The sequence below is a fragment of the Hyla sarda genome, chromosome 6, assembly GCF_029499605.1.
Source record: "Hyla sarda isolate aHylSar1 chromosome 6, aHylSar1.hap1, whole genome shotgun sequence".
NCBI classification, from domain to species: Eukaryota; Metazoa; Chordata; class Amphibia; order Anura; family Hylidae; genus Hyla; species Hyla sarda.
In genome coordinates, this window is record NC_079194.1 from 11778115 (window position 1) to 11803986 (window position 25872).

At 45.7% G+C, this 25872-nt stretch overlaps 1 protein-coding gene across 1 annotated transcript in view; it reads left to right on the forward strand.

Annotated features, from left to right (window-relative positions):
• Positions 1–2: 2 nt before the first annotated feature.
• GTF2B (general transcription factor IIB) overlaps positions 3–25872 on the forward strand; it is a 27954-nt gene continuing 2084 nt past the window's right edge. Inside the window, exons 1-2 of the mRNA XM_056523206.1 lie at positions 3–225; positions 24712–24812. Coding sequence (XP_056379181.1) covers positions 209–225; positions 24712–24812 — 118 coding nt within the window. The 5' untranslated portion in view covers positions 3–208. The remainder of the gene's footprint in view (positions 226–24711; positions 24813–25872) is intronic.

Genomic DNA, 25872 nt, shown 5'->3' on the forward strand with positions numbered 1-25872 from the left:
AATCAGGGCTGTCTGACGGGTGACATGCGCGCAGGAGCTCTAGTGCGTAAACCTCTCCGCCGCGCATGCGCGAGCGATAACAATGAGCAGTCGTTCCTGGCTGACCGCGTCTTCCCTTCACCACGTGACCGAGCTCTATATAGGGAGGAGCGCTGACGCTGCTGCTTTACTTGTCTGGTAGCTCCGTCGAACGAGACGCTGTTTAAAAATGGCGTCAACGAGTCGGTGAGTGAGCCGTCTGTTTATACTGTCCGGGCTGCGGAGTGTGAGTTCTGGCTGCAGTCTGGGGCCGGGCGGACAGCAGGTGTCGGGCTCACCTCAGGGCGGTGTGAGGAGTGTGCGGCCCCGGGCTGTGGAGATCTCCTTATACCTGAAGGGGCCCCTGAGGAGCCATGCCCGGGGCCCCAGCCTGTGTCTACTAGTTACCTCCAAATCCTGACCAACACAGAGCTTAGCCTCCCATCCCTGACACCCGCAGAGCCGAGGGCCCCCCAGATACCTGACTGTCCCCCCAAAGTATACCCCCATTTGATTCCTTACCCCAGAAGAGCCTAGGCCCACCCCTACGTATCTGTAGAGCGCCCCCCCTGATCCCTGACCCCCTGCTGAGCTAAGGGACCCCCCAGATCCCTGACCCCCTGCTGAGCCCAGGGGCCCCCCCCAGATCCCTGAGCCAAGGGTGCCCCCCCAGATCCCTGACCACCTGCTGAGCCAGGGGCGCCCCCAGATCCCTGACCCCCTGCTGAGCCCAGGGCTCCCCACCCCCCCCCCAGATTCCTTGTGCCGAGGGCGCCCCCCCCCCAGATCCCTGACCCCCTGCTGAGCCGAGGGCCCCCCCCCCAGATCCCTGACCCCCTGCTGAGCCGAGGGCCCCCCCCCCAGATCCCTGACCCCCTGCTGAGCCGACGGCCCCCCCCCAGATCCCTGACCCCCTGCTGAGCCGAGGGCCCCCCCCCAGATCCCTGACCCCCTGCTGAGCCGAGGGCCCCCCCCAGATCCCTGACCCCCTGCTGAGCCGAGGGCCCCCCCCAGATCCCTGACCCCCTGCTGAGCCGAGGGCCCCCCCCAGATCCCTGACCCCCCGCTGAGCCGAGGGCCCCCCAGATCCCTGACCCCCCGCTGAGCCGAGGGCCCCCCAGATCCCCGACCCCTGCTGAGCCCAGGGTGCCCCCCCCCCCCAGATCCCCGACCCCCTGCTGAGCCCAGGGCGCCCCCCCCCCAGATCCCTGACCCCCCGCTGAGCCGAGGGCCCCCCAGATCCCTGACCCCCCGCTGAGCCGAGGGCCCCCCAGATCCCCGACCCCTGCTGAGCCCAGGGTGCCCCCCCCCCCAGATCCCCGACCCCCTGCTGAGCCCAGGGCGCCCCCCCCCAGATCCCCGATCCCCTGCTGAGCCCAGGGCGCCCCCCCCCCCCAGATCCCCGACCCCCTGCTGAGCCCAGGGCGCCCTCCCCCCCATATCCCCTGCTGAGCCCAGGGCGCCCCCCCAGATCCCTGACCCCCTGCTGAGCCCAGGGCGCCCCCCCCCAGATCCCTGACCCCCTGCTGAGCCCAGGGCGCCCCCCCCCAGATCCCTGACCCCCTTCTGAGCCAAGGCCCCCCCCCCATCCCTGACCCCCTGCTGAGCCAAGGGCCCCTCACAGCTGAGGGCCCCATGTCCTCACATCCTGCACCTCTTCAGTCTGTGGTCCTCAGGTCATGTTCACACCTGTCTGGGTACGGTTCAGCATGGCGCCCACCACCACCACCACGATGGCTATTAGAGACCATTCCAGGAGTTTGGTAGAATCTATAGTGTGGTGAGGAGTGATTACGTGTTTCTCTGATTTAGTCGCAGACTGGCCCTTCATGTAGTTTGTGATCTGTACAAGGGGCCACATTCCTTGTGTGTTACTAGGCAGATGGGGGGAGCTGCATATTATCTAATATGGCAGTGGTTATGGCTCCTAAATGGGCTACTCTGAGGCTGAGCCCTGCACAATACATCAATTCATGTTGTGTTTTTCAATGTAAATGTTTAATACATCACATGGCTTTATGGTTATTACAAAAAAAATCATGGTAGTTATTAAGGATGCATGAAATTAAGTTTTATGCTTTTTTTTTCTCCAAATTTGTGTAGACGTCATTCTTCATGAGAGGGGGAGGCTGAGCTCTCATTGTCTTCTCTTCCCAGCAGCCTCCTCCTTTTTCATAAGACAGGACAGGAAGTCACAGCTTAGTTTAAAGCCTAGTGGTCAGAAGGAAAAATGCCAGATTTCATGATTATTTTATAATATACATCAGTGTTACCAATCAGTGTGCCTCCAGCTGTTGCAAAACTACAGCTTCCTTGGGAGATATAGTTTTGCACACTGGTTATGAAACACTCAAATGTACAATTACATTAAGGCTATGTTAATGCTACGGAATTTCCGCACAAAGGATCTCTATGCGGACATTTCACAATCTGCGGGCACCGGTGCATTGCCATAGAATGAGATGCTCCGCCTCCATCACATCCTATTGGCTCACACTTGTCAGGTGACATATTTAACCGTCACGCATCGACGTGCACAGCAGTCTGTTTAGCTATCACAGGGAGAGGATCTCCTCTCACGGAGCCATCCGAAGGCAAATCTCATTCTATTGCAATGCATGCAGAATGGGCAGCTGAGGACAACTGAGCACGCGCAATACTAACTTTAGCCCTACGCTATTTGCGTAGTGCTGCGCCTGCGCAGTACTACTTTACCTGCGCCCGATGCTCTACGGTATGTTCCCCGCTCCCTGAGAGTTAATGGGGGACGGGGAGTAGAGCTGCGGGTGTGGGGTGTAGTAAGCGCTCGCGGGGAGGCACGCTGATGACAGCGCTTTCGGACATAGGGATCCCGATAGCGCTGTAGATCTATAAAACAGTAAATGTAATAAAAGTAAATGTATGAGATTCAGGCCACAGAGCCCATGAGAGCTCCGTGCAGCTTCAGCTATCACAGGGAGAGGAGATCCTCGCCCTGTGGTAGCCAAACTGAGACTGCTGTGCGCATCGATGCGTGGCGGTTAAATGTCACGTGACAAGTGTGAGCCAATAGGATGTGATGGAGGCGGAGCATCTCATTCAATGGAAAATCTCATTGTATTTCAATGCATCGGCATAAACATGTCTCATAGACAGATATGCATTCCGTGCGGAGTCCGCAGACAGAATGAGCGAGTTCGTTCTTTCTGCAGATATGGAAAACGCGGAACGGCACGGACATTTTGGCGTGTGAACGTGGCCTAACTGTGTTTGCAAGAGAACTATTTTAAGCATACTAATTTGCCCAACACTGCAAGACGTTTGGCATTTGCCAGAGAACACCAAAATTGGCAAATTCGCCACTGGCGCCCTGTGCTCTTCACAGATGAAAGCAGGTTCACACTGAGCACATGAGACAGATGTGGCAAAGTCTGGAGGCGCTGTGGAGAACGTTCTGCTGCCTGCAACATTCTCCAGCATGACAGGTTTGGTGGTGGGTCAGTAATGGTGTGGGGTGGCATTTCGTTGGGGGGGGCCGCACAGCCCTCCATGTGCTTGCCAGAGGTAGCCTGACTGTCATTAGGTACCGAGATGAGATCCTCAGACCTCTTGTGAGACCATATGCTGGTGCGGTTGGCCCTGGGTTCCTCCTAATACAAGACAATACTAGACCTCATGTGGCTGGAGTGTGTCAGCAGTTCCTACAAGAGGAAGGCATTGATGCTATGGACTGGCCGCCCGTTCCCCTGAATCCGATTGAGCACATCTGGGACGTCTCGCTCCATCCACCACAGACTGTCCAGGAGTTGGCAGATGCTTTAGTCCAGGTCTGGGAGGACATCCCTCAGGAGACCATCCTCCACCTCATCAGGAGCATGCCCAGGCGTTGTAGGGAGGTCATACGGGCACGTGGAGGCCACACACACTACTGAGCCTCATTGGGACTTTTATTAAGGACATTACATAAAGTTGGATCAGCCTGTAGTGGGGTTTCCCACTGTGATTTTGAGGGTGACTCCATATCCAGACCTCCAGGGGTTGATACATTTGATTTCCATTGATAATTTTTGTGATTTTGTTGTCAGCGCATTCAACTATGTAAAGAGGAAAGTATTTCATACGATTAGTTCATTCAGATCTACGATGTTATCTTTAGTTTTTTTTTTTTAAGCAGTGTATAAGGTGCACTGCATATCAATACCCCCCCCTAAATTTTGCTGTGTGTGTGTGTGTGTATATATATATATATATATATATATATATATATATGTATATATATATGTATGTGTATATATATATATATATATATATATATTATACTTTTTTTTTTTTTTTTTTTTTTTTACTGCATCGCTGATCTCTGATTATTGTGAAAATAACAAAGCCCTCATATTGCTGTGTAGAAGGAAAATCTCTTAAAAATTTTTTTTAATTTTTTAAAAAAAAAAGCGGGTAAATGAAAATGCAAAAATGAAAGTCTGTGGTGGACATTTATCAATGCTGGTGTAAGGAAGTAAAGATTTTACCAGTGTATATTGTTTGCACAGTTGCTCAAAATTTACCAAAAAGGTGCACAGGACTTGATAGATTTTGCTCAACTATAGAAACCAGTGAGCTGCAGAGATTGGTTTAAGCCAGCGGTCTTCAAACTGTAGCCCTCCAGATGTTGCAAAACTACAACTCCCAGCATGCCCGGACAGCCAACGGCTGTCCGGGCATGCTGGGAATTGTAGTTTTGCAACATCTGGAGGGCCACAGTTTGAAGACCACTGGTTTAAGCTTTGTGCTCTAGCATAGACATTTTTGTACGTGTCCTATTAGGTGGTGTAGGTTTGCGCAAAAAACAAACAAAACAAAAAACAATTCTAAATCTAATTTGCGCAAATAATAAATACAGCTCCACTGCAAAAAGTGGAATACGGTGCACCAAATAGTAGACAACTTTGAAAGATGTTCTATGAAAAATTGTGCCGCAAAAAAAAAAAGATGCAATTGCGCAAAATTTGCAGGGACATTTAGAACATTGAAATGGTGTCAAGCCAATGAGAAATGCCCCCCATGTCCTTACTTGCAGCAGTGGTTCTGTATTGCAGTGTTGGCCCATTCACCTGCATAGGACAGTGCCCGACACCTTGTTACCCTGCTACATATGTTTGCAGTGTAAGGTGGCATCTACCCGTATGACCAGTCAGATGATTACAACCTGTCTGCTGGTCATGGACACCTGTTCCCGCACTTGTTGTTCTCTCCCAATGTATGTGAAGACAAGTGATACTAATCAGCAGCAGTCATTCCTATAGAGCAGTGTTTCCCAATCAGGGTGCCTCCAGCTGTTGCAAAACCACAACTCCTAGCATGCCCGGACAGCCAAAGGCTGTCCGGGCATGCTGGGAGTTGTAGTTTTGCAACAGCTGGAGGCACCCTGGTTGGGAAACACTGCTATGCAAGTAAATATTGTGTCACAGAGATGGATACATTTGCATTGTATCCATGTGACCTACTTGTGGCTTAAAGGGGTACTCCACTAGTTTAGTTTTTAAATCAACTGGTGTCAGAAAGTTAAACAGATTTGTAAATTGGGTCTATTAAAAAATCTTAATCCTTCCTGTACTTATCAGCTGCTGTTATGATCCACAGGAAGTTCATTTTCTTTTTAAATTTCCTTTGTCTGACCACAGTGCTCTCTGCTGACACCTCTGTCCATTTTAGGAACTATCCGGAGCAGGGTAGGTTTTCTATGGGGATTTTCTCCTACTCTGGACAGTTCCTAAAATGAATGAGGTGTCAGCAGAGAGCACTGTGGTCAGACAGAAAGGAAATTCAAAATGAAAAGAGCTTCCTCTGGAACATGCAGCAGCTGAGTAATGGAAGGATTAAAGGGGTACTCCGGTGAAAAACTTTTTTTTTTTTTTTTTTTTTTTTTAATTCAACTGGTGCCAGAAAGATAAACAGATTTGTATATTACTTCTATAAAAAAAAAATCTTAATCCTTCCTGTACTTATTAGCTGCTGAATACTACAGTGGAAATTATTTTCCGTTTTAAACAGAGCTCTCTGCTGACATCACAAGCACAGTGCTCTCTGCTGACATCTCTGCCCATTTTAAGAACTGTCCAGAGTAAAAGGAAATCCCCATAGCGAATATATGCTGCTCTGGACAGTTCCTAAAATGGACAGAGATGTCAGCAGAGAGCACTGTGCTCGCGATGTCAGCAGAGAGCTGTGTTTCAAAAAGAAAATAATTTCTGCTGTAGTATTCAGCAGCTAAGTACAGGAAGAATTAAGATTTTTTTAATAGAAGAGTACCCCTTTAAGATATTTTTTTTTAATTTTTTTAAAAGTAATTTTCAAATCTGTTTAACTTTCTGACATCAGTTGATTAAAAAAAACTAATGTTTTCCAGTGGAGTACCCCTTTAAAGTTGGTAGCATGCATCTCGCACTGGAGTCCTTATGGCAGACGTCACTCAGTGCTGGAGCTCAGTGACTTCCTCTGTCCCATAGGAATGCACTTAATCACATGGTGTGACACGGGCACATGGTGTGCTTCAGAAGTCAGTGGACATTGTGACCTATGACAGCGTTTCCTTAAAAGCATCACATGAATGCTTTCCCCAAGGTGCAGTGTTTCCCGGCCAGGGTGCCTCCAACTGCAGCAAAATTGCAACTCCCAGCATGCTAGGAGTTGTAGTATTGCAACAGCTGGAGGCACCCTGGCTTGGAAACACTGCCTCAGTTTCTCTTTTTCTGGTGGGTACTCTGCCCCTAGACATCTTATCCCCAAAGCCTTAAGATGGGGGATAAGATGTGTGATCATGGGGGCTCCAGCTCCTGAGACCCCTGCGATCTCTGTGCCGGTGTGAGGTGGTTTTTTGCACCCCCGTAGATCCATGCGTCCGCTCCTCCCCCCGCTCTCCGAACATTTCCGAAGCTAGAACTGGGGGAGGGCAGAGCAAGGGGAGAGAGAAGGTTCACGCCCCCTCCCTCATCTCCCTGAGCTCGGCTGCTGGACGCAGATCTCTACGGCCACGCCCCCTCCCTGAGGACATAGATCTCCACGGCAGGTCCCCTCCCTCATCTCCCCGAGCTGAGGACATAGAGCAGTGCTCCCAATGAGCCATATGTGTAAAGGGGGACATACTGTACGGGCTAAAGGGGGACATACTGTACGGGCTAAAGGGGGACATACTGTACGGGCTAAAGGGGGACATACTGTACGGGCTAAAGGGGGACATACTGTACGGGCTAAAGGGGGACATACTGTACGGGCTAAAGGGGGACATACTGTACGGGCTAAAGGGGGACATACTGTACGGGCTAAAGGGGGACATACTGTACGGGCTAAAGGGGGACATTTAGCCCGTACAGTATGTCCCCCTTTAGCCCGTACAGTATGTCCCCCTTTAGCCCGTGCAGTATGTCCCCCTTTAGCCCGTGCAGTATGTCCCCCTTTAGCCCGTACAGTATGTCCCCCTTTAGCCCGTACAGTATGTCCCCCTTTAGCCCGTACAGTATGTCCCCCTTTAGCCCGTACAGTATGTCCCCCTTTAGCCCGTACAGTATGTCCCCCTTTAGCCCGTACAGTATGTCCCCCTTTTGCCCGTACAGTATGTCCCCCTTTTGCCCGTACAGTATGTCCCCCTTTAGCCCGTACAGTATGTCCCCCTTTAGCCCGTACAGTATGTCCCCCTTTAGCCCGTACAGTATGTCCCCCTTTTGCCCGTACAGTATGTCCCCCTTTAGCCCGTACAGTATGTCCCCCTTTAGCCCGTACAGTATGTCCCCCTTTAGCCCGTACAGTATGTCCCCCTTTACACATATGGCTCATTGGGAGCACTGCTCTATGTCCTCAGCTCGGGGAGATGAGGGAGGGGACCTGCCGTGGAGATTTACGTCCTCGGGTCGGGGAGATGAGGGAGGGGACCTGCCGTAGAGATCTGCGTCCAGCAGCCGAGCTCAGGGAGATGAGGGAGGGGGCGTGAACTTCTCTCCCCTTGCTCTGCCCTCCCCCAGTTCTAGCTTCGGAAATGTTCGTAGAGCGGGGGGAGGAGCGGACGCATGGATCTACGGGGGCGCAAAAAACTACCTCACACCGACTTCCCGGCATTCTGAACTAAATGTCACGCCACACCCCCTCCATTCATGTCTTTGGAAGAGGGCGTGTTGCATGACCCCAGCCATTACCCCCCCCCCCCCCCTATAGACATGAATGGAGGGGACATGACGCTGCGGTCGCCCATAATCCGGCACAGAGCAGAGTTCTCTGCGTGCAGCAGATTACTGGCGGTGGGGGGGGGGCCATGCCGGAGTATAGGGGATAAGATGTCTGATCACGGGGGTCCAGCCTCTGTACCCTGTAAGTCTAGGGGCGGAGTACCCCTTTGAAAGAGTGTTCTGGAGGAAGAAAAATACAAATTCGTATAACTATATATCTCAATCCTTCCAATACTGATGTTCGGATCTGGCTGGGTCCCGCCTTAAATGTTTGTCCTGGTGCATTAACTACCAGGGCACCAGGACGTACATTTATGTTCATTGTCGTTCATTGTACCTGTCGTCAACAAGAACTTTTTTTATATAATGTAGATAACACCATTATATGTATATTTGTAATATACATTGGTTAAATAATGTGTAATATTTTTGGGTGAAAAGATGAAGTCCCTGCAGCTATTGTCTGTGTGTCTCTCTGAGGAGTCCAAATACAGGAAGTGAGGGTGGACAAGCAGCGCGGGCGGGGTAGGGCGTTATCGGATTATCAGCATTTGTAATTGCCGATAACGTCCAAAATCGTGAATATCGGCCAAACCCATAAGCGGTCGATCCCTAGTATAACTCATTACTGCCCTTTGTGATCAATTGGGGAGTTTTATTAAAGCTTGTGTAGAGGGAAAGCTGACCAGTTGCCTATAGCAAACAATCAGTTGCTTTATTTATTATTATTTTTTTAAGGCCCTTTTTTTAAAAATTAAAGAAGCGATCTGATTGGTTGCTATGGGCAACTGGTCAGCTTTTACTCTTCACAGGTTTTGATCTCCCCTAATATGTTTTTGTATTCTGGCAGTAACACTTAGGTCAGTGTTTTTCAACTAGGGTTCCTCCAGCTGTTGCAAAACTACAACTCCCAGCCAAAAGCTGTCTGGACATGCTGGGAGTTGTAGTCTTGCAACAGCAGGAGGCACACTGGTCAGGAAAATATTGTCCTAGCCCATTGTTTCCCAACCAGGGTGCCTCCCAGATGTTGCAGCCTTTGGCTGTCCAGGCATGCTAGGAGTTGTAGTTTTGCAACACCTGGAGGCACCCTGGTTGGGAAACACTGGCCTAGACTCTGTATGGTTCTACTGAATATATGGAAGGAAACCCCTCGAGGGGTCAAGGTTGCATCTGGTATGTGGTGATAACTAAACATGGCTGCAGTAGTGCAATTCAAAAAAAGGTCTTGTGTCGTACGGCTATGTGTGGCCTGTGCTTCAAGATTGGATTTGCAATCTGTATGGCTGAGGTTATTATTAGGGATCAACCGATTACCAGATTGGCCGATATTATCGGTATCGGCATCTAACCTGCCTATAATGCGGGCGCTTTAAATCAATGAACTGCAGCGGCTTTTGTGGTGCCAGAGACCACTGCCGCCACCCGCTTCTCTCCCCCTGCCTGTCCTGAGTCCAACCACCGCCGCTGCCAGATTGCCTCCCCCTGCCTATCCTCTGGCCAGAGACTGCCGCTGCCCCATTGCCTCCCCCCATCACTGGTTTTATAATTACTTGTTCCTGGGGTCCACGCTACTTCTGGCTCTGGCGGCTTCCTGAGCTGTCACTGTGCGCCGGGCCACTGACGTCACGTTGAGGACATCACTCGTCATTGCGCATAGCAACAGCGCAGGACGCCGCCAGAGCCAGAAGTAGCGTGGACCCCAGGAACAGGTAATTTTAAAACCGGGGATGGGGGAGGCAATGGGGCGGTGGTCTTCTCTGGCCAGAGGATAGGCAGGGGGGAGGCAATGGGGCACCGGTGGTCTCTGGCCAGAGGATAGGCAGGGGGGAGACAATGGGGCACCGGTGGTCTCTGGCCAGAGGATAGGCAGGGGGGAGGCAATGGGGCACCGGCAGTGGTTGGACTCAGGACCCCAGGACAGGCAGGGGGAGAGAAGCGGGTGGTGACGGCGGTCTCTGGCCCCGCAAAAGCCGCTGCAGTTCATTGATTTAAAGCGCCCACTTTAAATCATTGATCTGCTTCTGCGGGGCCAGAAACAGTTTATCGGGGTATACCCGCACATACACGCACCCTCATTTTACCAAGGATATTTGTGGGGGGAATTAATATGCACGGAATATCTGTATAAGTTATCAGCTAACGGCCTGAAAGTTCTCAGGTTATCTGTATCGGCTCAAAAAAATCCGTATCGGTCGACCCCTAGTTATGTCAATCTTGGTGTTTAGGGATCTATGATCATGTGAGGAAATAATCCTGAATAGATGTTGTAGATAAATCTGTTGCTGATCTGTGTGCATATCCTGAGGCCGGCCATAAACATTACATAGCTGTCAGCTAGGTGTTCAGCAGATGGCTGCCTCATGACTCCATCATACACGTGTACGCTCACCTGGGCCAAGCATGTGTGTTGGGGTGCATTCACATGGCCGTCTGTCCCCGTTTTTTTTTTTTTTTTTTTTTTTTTTTTTATATAATATATCCCCGCTTCGGTTCTGTTCTTGCAGCCTATAAACAGATTAAAAACTGTTTAAACTCTTAACGACCACATAAATGTACGTACTGGTTTGGCGGTACTTCGCGCGCCAGGACGTACATTTACGTCCTGTGTATGACTGTGAGCATCGGAACGGTGCTCGCATCATACATGGCAGGTTCTGGCTGATATCTGCAATCGCGCGGATGTCCACCATTAACCCCCTCAGATGCCATGATCAATACAGATCACGGCATCTGCGGTACTCTAAATGGATGATTGGATCGCCCGCAGTGCAATCCGATCATCCAGCATGGCAGCCGGAGGTCCCCTCAACTGGCTCCGGCCGTCTCCCGGGGTCTTCTGCTCTGGTCTGAGATCGAGCAGACCAGAGCAGAAGATCACCGATAATACTGATCAGTGCTGTGTCCTATACATAGCACTGAACAGTATTAGCAATGAAAGGATTGCTATAGATAGTCTCCTATGGGGACATAAAAAGTGTAAAATAAAAGTTGAAGAATTTTTTAATAAAAAGTAAAAAAAAGTGAAAAATGCCCTCCCCCAATAAAAATGAAAATTGTCAGTTTTTCCCAATTTACCCCCAAAAAGCGTAATTTTTTTTAAATTAAACATATTTGGTATCGCAGCGTGCGTAAATGTCCTAACTATCAAAATATAATGTTAATGATCCCGTACGGTGAATGGCGTAAAAGTAGAAAATAAAAGTCCAAAAATGCAGCTTTTTTTTGTCATTTTTATTTTAAAAAAATTATTAAAAATTCATCTAAAAGTTTTATATATGCAAATGTGGTATCGATAAAAAGTACAGATGACAGCACAAAATATGAGCCCTCATACCGCTGCTTATACGGAAAAATGAAAAAGTTATAGGTGGTCAAAATAGGGTGATTTTAGATTACTGATTTTGTACAAAACGTTTAAGTTTTTTTTTTTTTTTCAAGCGGTACAAAAATATAAAAGTATCTAGCCATGGGTATCATTTTAATCGTATTGACCCACAGAATAAAGAACACAAGTCATTTTTACCGTAAAGTGTACAGTGTGAAAACAAAACCCTCTAAAATGTGCAAAATTGTGGTTTTCATTTAAATTTCCTCCCTAACAAAACAAAAAAAAAAAAAAACATTTGGGGTGTTGGCCGTACATTTTAGGGTAAAATGAAAGGTTTCATTGCAAAGTACAATTGGTCACACAAAAAACAAGCCCTTATATGGGTCTGTAGATGGAAATATAAAGTTAAGTTATGAATTTTAGAAGTTATGGATTTTAGAAGGTAAGGAGTAGAGATGAGCGAACTTACAGTAAATTCGATTCGTCACGAACTTCTCGGCTCGGCAGTTGATGACTTATCCTGCGTAAATTAGTTCAGCTTTCCAGTGCTCCGGTGGGCTGGAAAAGGTGGATACACTCCTAGGAAAGAGTCTCCTAGGACTGTATCCACCTTTTCCAGCCCACCGCCGAGAAGTTTGACAAATCGAATTTACTGTAAGTTCGCTCATCTCTAGTGAGGAGGAAAAAAACGAAAACGCTAAAATAAAATTGGCCTGGTCCTTAATGGGGTATTCCAGGAAAAAACTTTTTTTTATATATCAACTGGCTCCAGAAAGTTAAACAGATTTGTAAATTACTTCTATGTAAAAAATCTTAATCCTTTCAGTACTTATGAGCTTCTGAAGTTAAGGTTGTTCTTTTCTGTCTAAGTCCTCTCTGATGACACCTGTCTCGGGAAACGCCCAGCTTAGAGGTTTGCTATGGGGATTTGCTTCTAAACTGGGCGTTTCCCGAGACACGTGTCATCAGAGAGCACTTAGGCAGAAAAGAACAACCTTAACTTCAGAAGCTCATAAGTCCTGAAAGGATTAAGATTTTTTTTTAATAGAAGTAATTTACAAATGTATTGAACTTTCTGGAGCCAGTTGATATATATAAATTTTTTTTTTCCTGGAATACCCCTTTACGGTTAAAATGTGCTTGGTCCTTAAGGGGTTAAAAAAAAATCCCATTCATGTGGGTGGGATTTTTTTTTACTATCGGTTTACATCCGTTTGTACCAGTCTGCCCTCATTTCCGTTTTTTTTTTTTGTTTTTTTTAATGACTGTAGAAAAAACGGCCCATGCAGTATTTTCTTATCCCGTCAAAAAATGGTAGAAAAAAGGGATTCCGTAAATTTAACATTGAAGTCTATGGAAAACTGATGAGCCTTTATTGTCATCCATTTGCATCCGTTTTTGTCAATCCGTTTTTACTTCTGAGCATGCTCAGAACAAAAAAAAAATTTTTTTTGAAAGTCCGTTTTTATTTTTGACGGGAGAAGAATGGGACGGGTCTAAACGGCCGTGTGAACGCAGCCTTACCGCTTATTTTAATGGGAAGGGAAGAATAAGCTGCTTCCATAGACTTCCCTTTTATCCAGGAATTCCATAGTGGTTGGATGATGTGTTATGTATGGCCAGCTTTACTGCTAGGTGAGGACGACTGCTGTGCTATGCTTTAACCCCTTAAGGACGCAGGACGTAAATGTACGTCCTGGTGAGGTGGTACTTAACGCACCAGGACGTACATTTACGTCCTAAGCATAACCGCGGGCATCGGAGCGATGCCCGTGTCATGCGCGGCTGATCCCGGCTGCTGATCGCAGCCTGGGACCCGCCGGCAATGGCCGACGCCCGCGATCTCACGGGCGTCCGCCATTAACCCCTCAGGTGCCGGGATCAATACAGATCCCGGCATCTGCGGGAGTTCGCGATTTAAATGAACGATCGGATCGCCCGCAGCGCTGCTGCGGGGATCCGATCATTCATAACGCCGCACGGAGGTCCCCTCTCCTTCCTCCGTGCGGCTCCCGGCGTCTCCTGCTCTGGTCTGAGATCGAGCAGACCAGAGCAGGAGATGACCGATAATACTGATCTGTTCTATGTCCTATACATAGAACAGATCAGTATTAGCAATCATGGTATTGCTATGAATAGTCCCCTATGGGGACTATTCAAGTGTAAAAAAAAAAAATGTAAAAAAATGTAAAAGTAAAAGTAAAAAAAAAGTGAAAAATCCCTTCCCCCAATAAAAAAGTAAAACGTCCGTTTTTTCCTATTTTACCCCCAAAAAGCGTAAAAAACATTTTTTATAGACATATTTGGTATCGCCGCGTGCGTAAATGTCCGAACTATAAAAATAAAATGTTAATGATCCCGTACGGTGAACGGCGTGAACGAAAAAAAATAAAAGTCCAAAATTCCTACTTTTTTAATACATTTTATTAAAAAAAAAATTATAAAAAGTGTATTAAAAGTTTTTTATATGCAAATGTGGTATCAAAAAAAAGTACAGATCATGGCGCAAAAAATGAGCCCCCATACCGCCACTTATACGGAAAAATAAAAAAGTTAGAGGTCATCAAAATAAAGGGATTATAAACGTACTAATTTGGTTAAAAAGTTTGTGATTTTTTTTAAGCGCAACAATAATATAAAAGTATATAATAATGGGTATCATTTTAATCGTATTGACCCTAAGAATAAAGAACACACATCATTTTTACCATAAATTGTACGGCGTGAAAACAAAACCTTCCAAAATTAGCAAAATTGCGTTTTTCGTTTTAATTTCCCCACAAAAATAGTGTTTTTTGGTTGCGCCATACATTTTATGATATAATGAGTTATGTCATTACAAAGGACAACTGGTCACGCAAAATATAAGCCCTCATACTAGTCTGTGGATGAAAATATAAAAGGGTTATGATTTTTAGAAGGTGAGGAGGAAAAAACGAAAACGTAAAAATTAAATTGTCTGAGTCCTTAAGGCCAAAATGGGCTGAGTCCTTAAGGGGTTAAAGGGGTATTCCAGGCAAAAACTTTTTTTTTATATATATAAACTGGCTCCGGAATGTTAAACAGATTTGTAAATTACTTCTATTAAAAAATCTTAATCCTTCCAATAGTTATTAGCTTCTGAAGTTTTCTGTCTAACTGCTCATTGATGAAGTCACGTCCCGGGAGCTGTGCATGATGGGAAAATATGCCCATAGGAGCTGGACAGCTCCCGGGACGTGAGTCATCAAAGAGCAGTTAGACAGAAAACAGCAACTCAACTTCAGAAGCTAATAACTACCATATTGAAAGGATTAAGATTGTTTAATAGAAGTAATTTACAAATCTGTTTAACTTTCTGGAGCCAGCTGATATATAAAAAAAAGTTTTTGCCTGGAATACCCCTTTAAGGTTTTTCTGTTTTTGCACTTTTGTTTTTTCCTCCCTACCTTTAAAATAAAATCATAGTTCTTTCAATTTTACACCTAAAAATCCTTATGATGACTTATTTTTTGCGCCACCAATTCTAATTGGTAATGACATCAGTCATTTCACCCAAAAATCTACGGCGAAACGGAAAAAAAATCATAGTGGGACAAAATAGAAGAAAAAACTAAATTTTGTAATTTTTGGGGCTTCCGTTTCTACATAGTGGATTTTTCGGTAAAAATGACACCTTCTCTTTATTCTCTAGGTCCATACGATTACAATGATCCCCTACTTATATAGGTTGGATTTTGTCGGACTTCTGGAAAAAAAAAAACATAACTACATGCAGGAAAATGTATACGTTTATAATTGTCATCTTCTGACCCCTATAACGTTGTTGTCTTTCTGCATATGGGGTGTTACGAGGACTCATTGTTTGCGTCGTGATCTGAAGTTTTTAGCGGTACCATTTTTGTATTGATCGGACTTATTGATTGCTTTTTATTCATTTTTTTCATGATATAAAGTGACCAAAAAGACGCTATTTTGGACTTTGGAATTTTTTTGCGCGTACGCCATTGAGCGTGCGGTGTAATTAATGATACACTTTTATAGTTCGGACATTTACGCACACGGAAATACCACATATGTTTATTTTTATTATGGCTACATATTTTTTAAATGAAATTTGGGAACAGAGGGGGGTGATTTAAAAATCTAATAAGGAAGGAGTTAATGGTGTTTTTTATTTTTTTACTTTTAGTCCCCTTAGGGGACTTTTAGGAGGAATCTTTAGATTCCTCATACAGATCAATGGGGTTTCATAGGCCCTGCCAGGCTTCATCATTCACAGTGTCCGGGGGCGTTCCGGGTGGAGGGTGAACTGGTCTGGGCTGTCCTTCTTCTCCGGGGGTCCTCTTCTCCACTCTGGGCAGGCTCCGGCCTAGTAACGCTGCATAGACGTTGCTGCGCAGTGACCCACCTGACGTCACGGCGTAGCGGCGTCTATGCAGCGTACTAGGCCGGAGCCGAGAAGAGGACCCCCGGAGAAGGACAGCCCGGACCGGTTCACCCTCCACCCGGAATGCCGCCGGACACTACAGGAAGGATGGATGGCCCGGACCACCCCTGTTACGGGTAAGTTTCATTTTTTTTATTGACTCGGAGGGTGGGTGAGGGGCCCGATCGGTATAGCGGTATGGGCAAAAATCCATACCGTGGGAGAAAAAAAAAAACCAGTGTCCGGTTCATACCGGTATACCGCCCAGCACTATGTGCTGGCTATTTTTCTTTTTGCTTGTATAAACATGAGTTGTAGTTTTGCAACAGCTGGAGACACCCTGGTTGGGAAACACTGCTGTAAGCCTTTGGGCTGGTTTTTACCTGTTAAATAAAATCGGAACATGACAGCACAACACTGAGGTCACTTACATCCACGTTTTTAAATCATCGCTTGCAATGTAGCAGTACGACATTGCGATCATGTGTCATGCGGCCAAAAGTCAGTGTAGCCTCGGGTGTCTGTGTGTGTGTCTGTGTGTGTGTCTGTGTGTGTGTCTGTGTGTGTGTCTGTGTGTGTGTCTGTGTGTGTGTCTGTGTGTGTGTCTGTGTGTGTGTCTGTGTGTGTGTCTGTGTGTGTGTCTGTGTGTGTGTCTGTGTGTGTGTCTGTGTGTGTGTCTGTGTGTGTGTGTGTCTGTGTGTGTGTGTGTCTGTCTGTGTGTGTGTCTGTGTGTGTGTGTGTCTGTCTGTGTGTGTGTCTGTCTGTGTGTGTGTCTGTCTGTGTGTGTGTCTGTCTGTGTGTGTGTCTGTCTGTGTGTGTGTCTGTCTGTGTGTGTGTCTGTCTGTGTGTGTGTCTGTCTGTGTGTGTGTCTGTCTGTGTGTGTGTCTGTCTGTGTGTGTGTCTGTCTGTGTGTGTGTCTGTCTGTGTGTGTGTGTCTGTGTGTGTGTGTCTGTGTGTGTGTGTCTGTGTGTGTGTGTCTGTGTGTGTGTGTCTGTGTGTGTGTGTCTGTGTGTGTGTCTGTGTGTGTGTCTGTGTGTGTGTGTGTCTGTGTGTGTGTGTCTGTGTGTGTGTGTCTGTGTGTGTGTGTCTGTGTGTGTGTGTCTGTGTGTGTGTGTCTGTGTGTGTGTGTCTGTGTGTGTGTGTCTGTGTGTGTGTGTCTGTGTGTGTGTGTCTGTGTGTGTGTGTCTGTGTGTGTGTGTCTGTGTGTGTGTGTCTGTGTGTGTGTGTCTGTGTGTGTGTGTCTGTGTGTGTGTGTCTGTGTGTGTGTGTCTGTGTGTGTGTGTCTGTGTGTGTGTGTCTGTGTGTGTGTGTCTGTGTGTGTGTGTCTGTGTGTGTGTGTCTGTGTGTGTGTGTCTGTGTGTGTGTGTCTGTGTGTGTGTGTCTGTGTGTGTGTGTCTGTGTGTGTGTGTCTGTGTGTGTGTGTCTGTCTGTGTGTGTGTCTGTCTGTGTGTGTGTCTGTCTGTGTGTGTGTCTGTCTGTGTGTGTGTCTGTCTGTGTGTGTGTCTGTCTGTGTGTGTGTCTGTCTGTGTGTGTGTCTGTCTGTGTGTGTGTCTGTGTGTGTGTGTGTCTGTGTGTGTGTCTGTCTGTGTGTGTGTCTGTCTGTGTGTGTGTCTGTCTGTGTGTGTGTCTGTCTGTGTGTGTGTCTGTCTGTGTGTGTGTCTGTCTGTGTGTGTGTGTGTCTGTGTGTGTGTCTGTCTGTGTGTGTGTGTGTCTGTGTGTCTGTCTGTCTGTCTGTCTGTGTGTCTGTCTGTCTGTCTGTCTGTGTGTCTGTCTGTCTGTGTGTCTGTCTGTCTGTCTGTCTGTCTGTCTGTCTGTGTGTCTGTCTGTCTGTCTGTGTGTCTGTCTGTCTGTGTGTCTGTGTGTGTCTGTCTGTGTGTGTTGAAAAAGGTAAAATGTGCACATGTTGTGTGAATGGGGGTTTTGAAGTCTCCATTCCCTTGTACTGTACTTAGACTAATGCAGAGCTTGACAGAGTACAAATTTAACCTATGTGCACCCCCCCCCCCTTAAAAAAAAAAAAATACTACTCCAGGTTTTTTCATTTTCTTAAAAGAACCAGTGCTATTTTTTTTTTTATTATAGTTTTTGTGCCATGAGCTTTCGTTTTTACCAGGAATATTGACTCTTTGGACAATTCTGCACGTGATAACAATTTTTTGAAAATATTTTACTTATATTTACTTAAAAATATATATATTAAACTTCAAACTTCTAGGGACCTATTATTATTATTATTATTATGATTATTATTATTATTATTATTATTATTATTATTATTATTATTATTAGCAAGTTTGATTGCAGGTATTAGATCAATGTAATGCATAAGCCTTACATTGATCAATGAGGTCTATTACAACATGGATAGGGGATAAGAGGTCTTAGGGCCGGAATACCCCTTTAAAAAAATCCTAGTGTAAACTTTGTGATAAATGACTGTAACGTTGTTCCGGAAGATGTCGTCGTCCTTCTTCTGGAGTTTCCACGTCCCGGCATTAGTTATTTTGGATCAGTGCTGAGCCGTGTAGTCGGTATTCACTGTCCAGCCTGCGATCGGTGGATTCTCCCGTGTTTTGCATTAGAGGCTTCAGTCATGTGATGACCCAGCAGGTTTGGATGTATATAAAAGACTTTACTTACCGTATTTTTCGCCCTATAGGACGCACCGGCGTATAAGACGCACCCAATTTATAGGTACAAAATCTAAAAAAATAAAGATTTTGAACCCAATAGTGGTCTTCAACCTGCGGACCTCAAGATGATGCAAAACTACAACTCCCAGCATTCCCGGACAGCCGTTGGCTGTCCGGGTATGCTGGGAGTTGTAGTTTTGCAACATCTGGAGGTCCGCAGTTTGAAGACCACTGCATAGGAGGTAATACTCGCGTGTCCCCGCCGCTCCGGACCCGTCACTGCTGCCCTGGATGTCGCTCCATCGCTGTCGCCGTGTCCCCATCGCTCCGGAACGTCTCTGCTGCCGGTCGGGTATCCTCGCTCTCCGTCGCCGCCATCACGTCGTTACGCACGCCGACGCACGTACGTGATGACGAGGAAGGAGAGCGCCGGCCATACAGGGGATCCCTGAACGGAGAAGACACCGAGGAGGCCGGTAAGGTCCCTCCCGGTGTCCTGTAAGCACTAACCCGGCTATTCAGTCGGGCTGTTCAGGACCGCCGCGGTGAAATCGCTGAACAGCCGGGTTAGTGTCCCTTTCCCTTCAGACGCGGCGGTCAGCTTTGATCACCGCGTCTGAAGAGTTAATACAGGGCATCACCGCGATCGGTGATGTCCTGTATTAGCCGCGGGTCCCGGCCATTGATGGCCGCAGGGACAGCCGCGATAGGGGAGTATTCGCCGTATAAGACGCACCAAATTTCCCCCCCCCCAGTTTTGGGGAAGAAAAAGTGCGTCTTATACGGCGAAAAATACGGTATATACATTATCTGAAACTACACGGTGATGTTTTACCTGTCACATAAAAACAAAGTAATAGCGGGTTAACAAGGAGGCTTTGTGTCTTCATCATTGGAGACCGGTTTATTATGTGGCATGTATGGATTGTGGAAGGTCAGCACTAGAGATGAGCGAACTTAAAGTAAATTCGATTCGTCACGAACGTCTCGGCTCGGCAGTGGAAGTCTTAACCTGCATAAATGAGTTCAGCTTTCAGGTGCTCCGGTGGGCTGGAAAAGGTGGATACAGTCCTAGGAGACTCTTTCCTAGGACTGTATCCACCTTTTCCAGCCCACCGGAGCACCTGAAAGCTGAACTAATTTACGCAGGAAAAGTCATCAACTGCTGAGCCGAGAAGTTTGTGACAAATCGAATTTACTGTAAGTTCGCTCATCTATACTTGCGTGCCTACTCCTGGATTACTTCCAAACATGATCCTCCTTATGATGTACAGGCAGTGCTGTGGAGTAGGACGAAATTTTGGGTACCTGGAGTTGGCAAAAAATGCACAGACTCCGACTCCTACTAAATTTAGATTGGAATAAAAAAAAGCAAGTTTAAATGTCCCAATTCACAAAAAGTGATAATTAATGACTTCTCTACTGTAAGAATAAAGACCAATGCATGCAGTGCCTCACGTAACCGCAAAACGAACACGTTAAGTGACCGTGAAGAAGCTTTTCATGTGCTTCACTATATGGCACGCAACGCACAATTAGGAGCGGCAATACTTCTACTTTCCATAGTGTTGTGTCCTGCTGTTACAGGGAACCCATGGATAACCGAGCCTCTCACTGAAAAGGGGTTAAAGGGGTACTCCGGTGAAAACCTTTTTTTCTTTTAAATCAACTGGTGCCAGAAAGTTAAACAGATTTGTAAATGATTTCTATTAAAAAAATCTTAATCCTTCCAGTACTTATCAGCTGCTGAATGCTACAGAGGAAATTCCTTTCTTTTTGGAACACTGATGACATCACGAGCACAGTGCTCTCTGCTGACATCTCTGTCCATTTTAGCAACCATGCATAGCAGATGTATGCTAAGGGCAACATGGTGGCTCAGTGGTTACCACTGCTGCCTTGCAGTGCTGGGGCCTTGGGTCTTAAATCCTGCTAAGGACAACAATAAATAAAGAGTTATTATTATGACGTCAGCAAAGAGCACTGTGCTCGTGATGTCATCAGAGAGAATTCCAAAAAGAAAAGAATTTCCTCTGTAGTATTCAGCAGCTAATAAGTACGGGAAGGATTAAGATTTTTTAATAGAAGTAATTTACAAATCTGTTTAACTTTCTGGCACCAGTTGATTTAAAAGAAAAAAGGTTTTCACCGGAGTACCCCTTTAAGTAAATGTTTTTTGCAGGACTAGAGACACTTGTATAAGTGGAGGGTCAATAGTTCAAGACTGAAGCTGTAAACCATTGGAAAAACTGCTGCCATTCAGCTAAGGCTATAAAAACTTGTAAATTCCGATTGTTAGCTTAAACTTTAAACATGATTATGGGATTCTACTAGGGGAATCATGTTTTATAATAAATGCCTGGATCCTCCCACTGCCCTATCTTCAGCAGCAGATCAGCACACAAACTGTTCAATACAGTAGACTGTTGGCTTCCCAGCCAGTAGTCCTGTGGTAATGACTTGTATGTTGCCTTTCTTTCCTTCAAGGAATGTATAAAATACATTCACATATTAATACAGAGGAGTCGGCGTCGGGGAGTCAAAAGTACAAAAAACTGGAGTCTGAGTCGGAACATTTATCTACTGACTCCACAGCCCTGCGTACAGGATTGGTGAAAGGTGACACCAGTATGTAGACAACGCAATAGTTGATGCTCACAGCTCGGCCTTCCCCTCTCTGTTGAATGACCTCTGCACAGGTCACAGAGCATGCCCAGTAAATTCCCATTCCTGTGAATAGGGTCTGAGCCGGTCTATTGTGTAATCTGAAAGGAATCTGAGTTTAGTATGTGTGCAGAATCCATACATGTCACTTATGTCAGTTTGCATAGATCTTTATGAGATCATCATAAGAGACCAAAAATCTGTGATGCAGATGTTGGTAAATGAGTTAGGTGGGGGGGGGGTTCACACTACGTTTGTAGTGTACGGGTGCCGTATCCGGTTGGGAGGAGCGAAAACCGTCCGCTCCCGTATCCCAGCCGAACCCCATTCATTTCAATGAGCCAACTGGGGTCAAACACTGACTCCCATTGGCTCATTTTTGCCCCGTATATGGTTTTCTGACCAGACGTAAAACCGTGGTTTACTGGTTTTTGCTCCTCCCAACCAGATCCGGCACCCGTACACTAGAAACATTGTGAACCCACCCTTATGGTGTTGACAAGAGACCCGCTCGTGCAGAGGGGGGTGGGGGTCGGGGGGAGGGAGAGGATCAGATATACACACAAGGGCAACAGGCAGCCAAATCCACAGTGTGTTGGGGCTGGCTATTCTATGTGTATAGCAGTGTTTTCCAACTGGCGAGCCTCCAGCTGTTGCAAGACTACAACTCTCAGCATTTGGCTATCCGAGCATTCTGGGAGCTGTAGTTTTGGAACAGCTGGAGGCCTTGGGGGGGGGAAAAACACTGGTGTATGGGGTTGTGACAGATTTCAAGAGTCAGGGGGGGGGGGGGGTGGAGAAGGGTTTTATGTAAGTTTTTCAAAAAAAATAAATAGCACAAAATATAACATTTAAGGGATATTTTGGTGCTTACCGGTATATAAAGAATTAAGATAATCCGGCGCCTGTGTGTTCTAAAAATAGATTTTAAAAAATCGCCCTACAACGCCTATAGGAGAAAATTAAAAGTTGCAAAAAAAATTAAAATAAATTAACTCAAAAATCACCTATAGGAGAGACAAAAAAAAAGCCTTTTGAAATGCAAAAAGGGGAAAAAAAACTTGCTCATTAGATCCTAAATGCGTTAATTTATACGGATAATCCCGTCCGTCATTGTGAATGACTCCCACAGAGCAGCGATTGTATGACGGAAGCCGCGAGGAGCACCTGATGTCCTGGGCGACCGAACAAAGACCTACAGTCCCTGTATAGATAGGGAAATCGTGTGGGCGCCGATCCCGGGCGGATGACTACGTGTAATTGTAACGCAGCACTTATAATGGTATGAGCCAAACTGAAAGTCAGAGGGAGTAGCCTAAATCTGTAGGCGCAGGGTGTGTAATGGAGGAGGAAACACATCTGTCATAGTTATAGTACAGTGTTTCCCAACCAGGGTGCCTCCAGCTGTTGCAAAACTACAACTCCCAGCATGCCTGGACAGCCAAAGGCTGTCCAGGCATGCTGGGAGTTGTAGTTTTGCAATAGCTGGAGGCACCCTGGTTGGGAAAAACTGGTATAGTATGAAGTGATGGGTGAAGATCAATGTTCCTCCAATCAAAAACTCTTCATTTGTTAACCCCTTAATGTCCTTGGCCGGCTCCCGCGATATAACGCGGGGTCATATCGGGTTGGTCTTAGGATGTATCTGAAGCCGGGACCCAGGGCTTAATAGCGCACGGTCAATGGCGTACGTAAAATTCCAAAATAACATATTTTTTGTCACTTTTTAACTTTCTGGCACCAGTTGATTTAAAAGAAAAAAGGCTTTCACCGGAGTACCCCTTTAAGCAAATGTTTTTTGCAGGACTATAGACACTTATATAAGTGAAGGGAATGGAGGGTCAATAGTTCAAGACTGAAGCTGTAAACCATTGGAAAAACTGCTGCCATTCAGCTAAGGCTATAAAAGGCCAAAGGCTGTCCAGGCATGCTGGGAGTTGTAGTTTTGCAACAGCTGGAGGCACCCTGGTTGGGAAATACTGGTATAGTATGAAGTGATGGGTGACTCATATGGTTTTAGATCAATGTTCCTCCAGTCAAAAACTCTTCATTTGTTAACCCCTTAATGTCATTGGCCGGCTCCCGCGATATGACACAGGATCACCGCGCGAACCCGCGTTATATCGGTTCGGTCCCGTGATGTATCTGAAGCCGGGACCAAGGGCTTAGTAGCACACGGTCAATGGCGTACGCGCAAAAAAATGCCAAATTCGAAAATAACATATTTTTGGTCAGCTTTTTATTCATTTTTTTTCATGATATAAAAAGTGACCAAAAAGTCAGATCAGTACAAAAATGGTACCGCTAAAAACTTCAGATCACGGCACAAAAAATTAGCCCTCATACCGCCCTGTAGGCGGAAAAATTTTATAGGGGTCAGAAGATGACAATTTTTTTTTTTTTTCCAAAACTTTATTTATCAAGTTTTACAGGTATATAAAAGTACAAAACAGGCATAGCATGTAAACAAGAGACTCCATAGGATACAATACAGCCCATAAAACCCAGATAAGGGAGAAAGGGCGAGGGAAGATACCTACAAGGGGAGGAAGGGGGGGTGGGGGGGAGAGAGAGAAGGTGCACAATCCCTAAAGTAAATGCTTTGGCACATACGTCAAAATGTACAGTAGTCAAATGGTAGAGAACAATGTCGAACCCAAGGAGCATGGTTAAGGGAGCAACTGATTGACATGAACCATAGTAGGGGAACACGCCCAAGCAAAAATCCTAAAGTAAGGCGGTAATTGGGCATGTCCTCACTGAACGGCCATTTGATAGAAGATGAGAATTTTAAACGTATAAATTTTCCTGCATGTAGTTATGATTTTCTCCAGAAGTACGACAATATCCAACCTATATAAATAGGGGATCATTTTAACCGTATGGACCTACAGAATAAAGAGAAGGTGTCATTTGTACCGAAAAATATACTGCGTAGAAATGGAAGCCCCCGAAAATTACAAAATGGCGTTTTTTCTTAAATTTCGTCGCACAGTTTATTTTTTTTTTTATTTTTTAACATTTCCTCATAGATTTTTTGGTAACATTACTGATGTCATTACAAAGTAGAGTTGGTGGCGCAAAAGGAAAAAACGAAAGTGCAAAAACGGAAAAAGCCATGGTCCTTAAGGGGTTAAAAAACTTCCATTATGACCTGCAAAACTTCCATTATGTCCTGCAAAACTACAACTCCCAGCATGCCTGGACAGCCTTTGGCTGTCCAGGCATGCTGGGAGTTGGTTTTGCAACAGCTGGAGGCACCCTGGTTGGGAAACACTGGTATAGTATGAAGTAATGGGTGGCCCCCTCTGGTTCAGATCAATGTTCCTCCAATCAAAGCTGTAGTTTTGGAACAGCTGTAGGCACACTGCAGAATCAAATCTCCTTACTTTTTCCTATAAGTATGTGTTCCATCACTGTAATACGGAGAATAACTTGTGATGTTTCCTTTTCTTTGTTTTTCCTTAGTGTGGAGCCGAAAGTGACCTGTCCGAATCACCCAGATGCCATTTTGGTAGAAGATTACAGAGCGGGGGACATGATCTGCTCAGAATGTGGATTAGTTGTAGGTAAGTGAATTGGTAGTAATAACTCTCCCACCTTGTTCTCTCGGGGATCCTCCTGTGACGTCTTCCCTTCCCCCCGCCGCCATATTAGCTGACATGAGGACTGTCCAGCCTAAATACATGCAGTCTGTGTGGTACACCCTGTGCAGGATGTAAATATGTGAGTAGTTTGGGGGTGGGGGTACCTCTAATTATCGTCCTGGCGGATTAAATGGGTACTTCGGCGAAAAACTTTTATTATTATTTTTTTTTAAATGAACTGGTGCCAGAAAGTTAAACAGATTTGTAAATTACTTCTATTAAAAAAATCTTAATCCTTCCAGTACTTTTTAGCAGCTGTATGCTACAGAGGAAATTCATTTTTATTTATATATATATATATATATATATTTTTTTTTTTTTCTTGTCCACAGTGCTCTCTGCTGACACCTCTGTCCGTGTCAGGAACTGTCCAGAGCAGCATAGGTTTGGTATGGGGATTTTCTCCTGCTCTGGACAGTTCCTGATACGGGCATCAGGTGTCAGCAGAGAGCACTGTGGACAAGACAAAAAATAAATTAAAAAAAGTAAATTTCCTCTGTAGCAAACAGCTGCTAATAAGTACTGGAAGGGTAAAGATTTTTTAATAGAAATCATTTACAAATCTGTTTAACTTTCTGGCACAAGCCTTTTAAGGCCCCTTTAACACTACAGGTATCATCCTGTAAAAACCTTTATTACTCCAGTCATAGTCCTGAAAACTTCTGTCAAAAAATACCATTCATGTCATTGGGATTTTTTTGACCATCCTTTTGCATCACTTATGTCCGTTTTTACTAATCTGTTATTTTTGCCGCCACAAAAGACGGTGCGTGCACTAATTTTTGTTCTGGCAAAAATAAAGGTGAAATAAAGTCAGTTAAAATGTAACATTGAAGTCAATGGGAAACGGATGTTCAGGAAAAACATCCGTTATCTTATTTTTTAATTTTTTATTTTTTTATGATCCGATTTTTGTACTGAGCATGCTCAGTACAGCATTACAACCAGGAGGTCACATGGAAATAAAATAACGGGTGATAAC